Raw genomic sequence first — 437 nt, forward strand, 5'->3', positions numbered from 1 at the left:
CCCTCTCCCTCTCACCCCCTCCCTTCTCTCACCCCTCCTCACCCTCTCGCCTCTCAGGGTCTCCCAGGTAAGATGAGCGCGGAGGAGTTCCTGGCGGAGGCGCATTTGCTCAAGAAGATGAGGCACCCGAAGCTCCTCCAGCTCTATGCCGTGTGCACGATGGAGGAGCCTTACTTCATCATCACGGAGCTCATGCGCCACGGATCGCTTCTCGACCATCTCAGAGGTACTGCCCGGGGGACTCTGGGGGAGCTCAGGGGCGGGGGAGCTGTGGGGGGGAGCTCTAGGGGGAGCTGTGGGGGCTCAGGGGCGGGGGAGCTGTGGGGGGAGCTGTGGGGGCTCAGGGGCGGGGGAGCTGTGGGGCGGGGAAAGTGTGGAAGGAGCGGGGGGATGAGGAGGGGTTCGGTGCAGGAGGCAGAACAAGGGATTTAAAGGTC

The 437-nt window shown here is 65.4% G+C and overlaps 1 protein-coding gene across 1 annotated transcript in view; it reads left to right on the forward strand.

Moving 5' to 3' along the window:
* The first annotated feature begins 65 nt into the window (after positions 1–65).
* Positions 66–437, forward strand: part of LOC119588165 (tyrosine-protein kinase Src42A-like) — a 6,703-nt gene continuing 6,331 nt past the window's right edge. The window contains exon 1 of the mRNA XM_037936870.1: positions 66–226. Coding sequence (XP_037792798.1) covers positions 73–226 — 154 coding nt within the window. The 5' untranslated portion in view covers positions 66–72. The remainder of the gene's footprint in view (positions 227–437) is intronic.

The sequence above is a fragment of the Penaeus monodon genome, chromosome 23 (assembly GCF_015228065.2).
Source record: "Penaeus monodon isolate SGIC_2016 chromosome 23, NSTDA_Pmon_1, whole genome shotgun sequence".
Lineage (NCBI taxonomy): Eukaryota > Metazoa > Arthropoda > Malacostraca > Decapoda > Penaeidae > Penaeus > Penaeus monodon.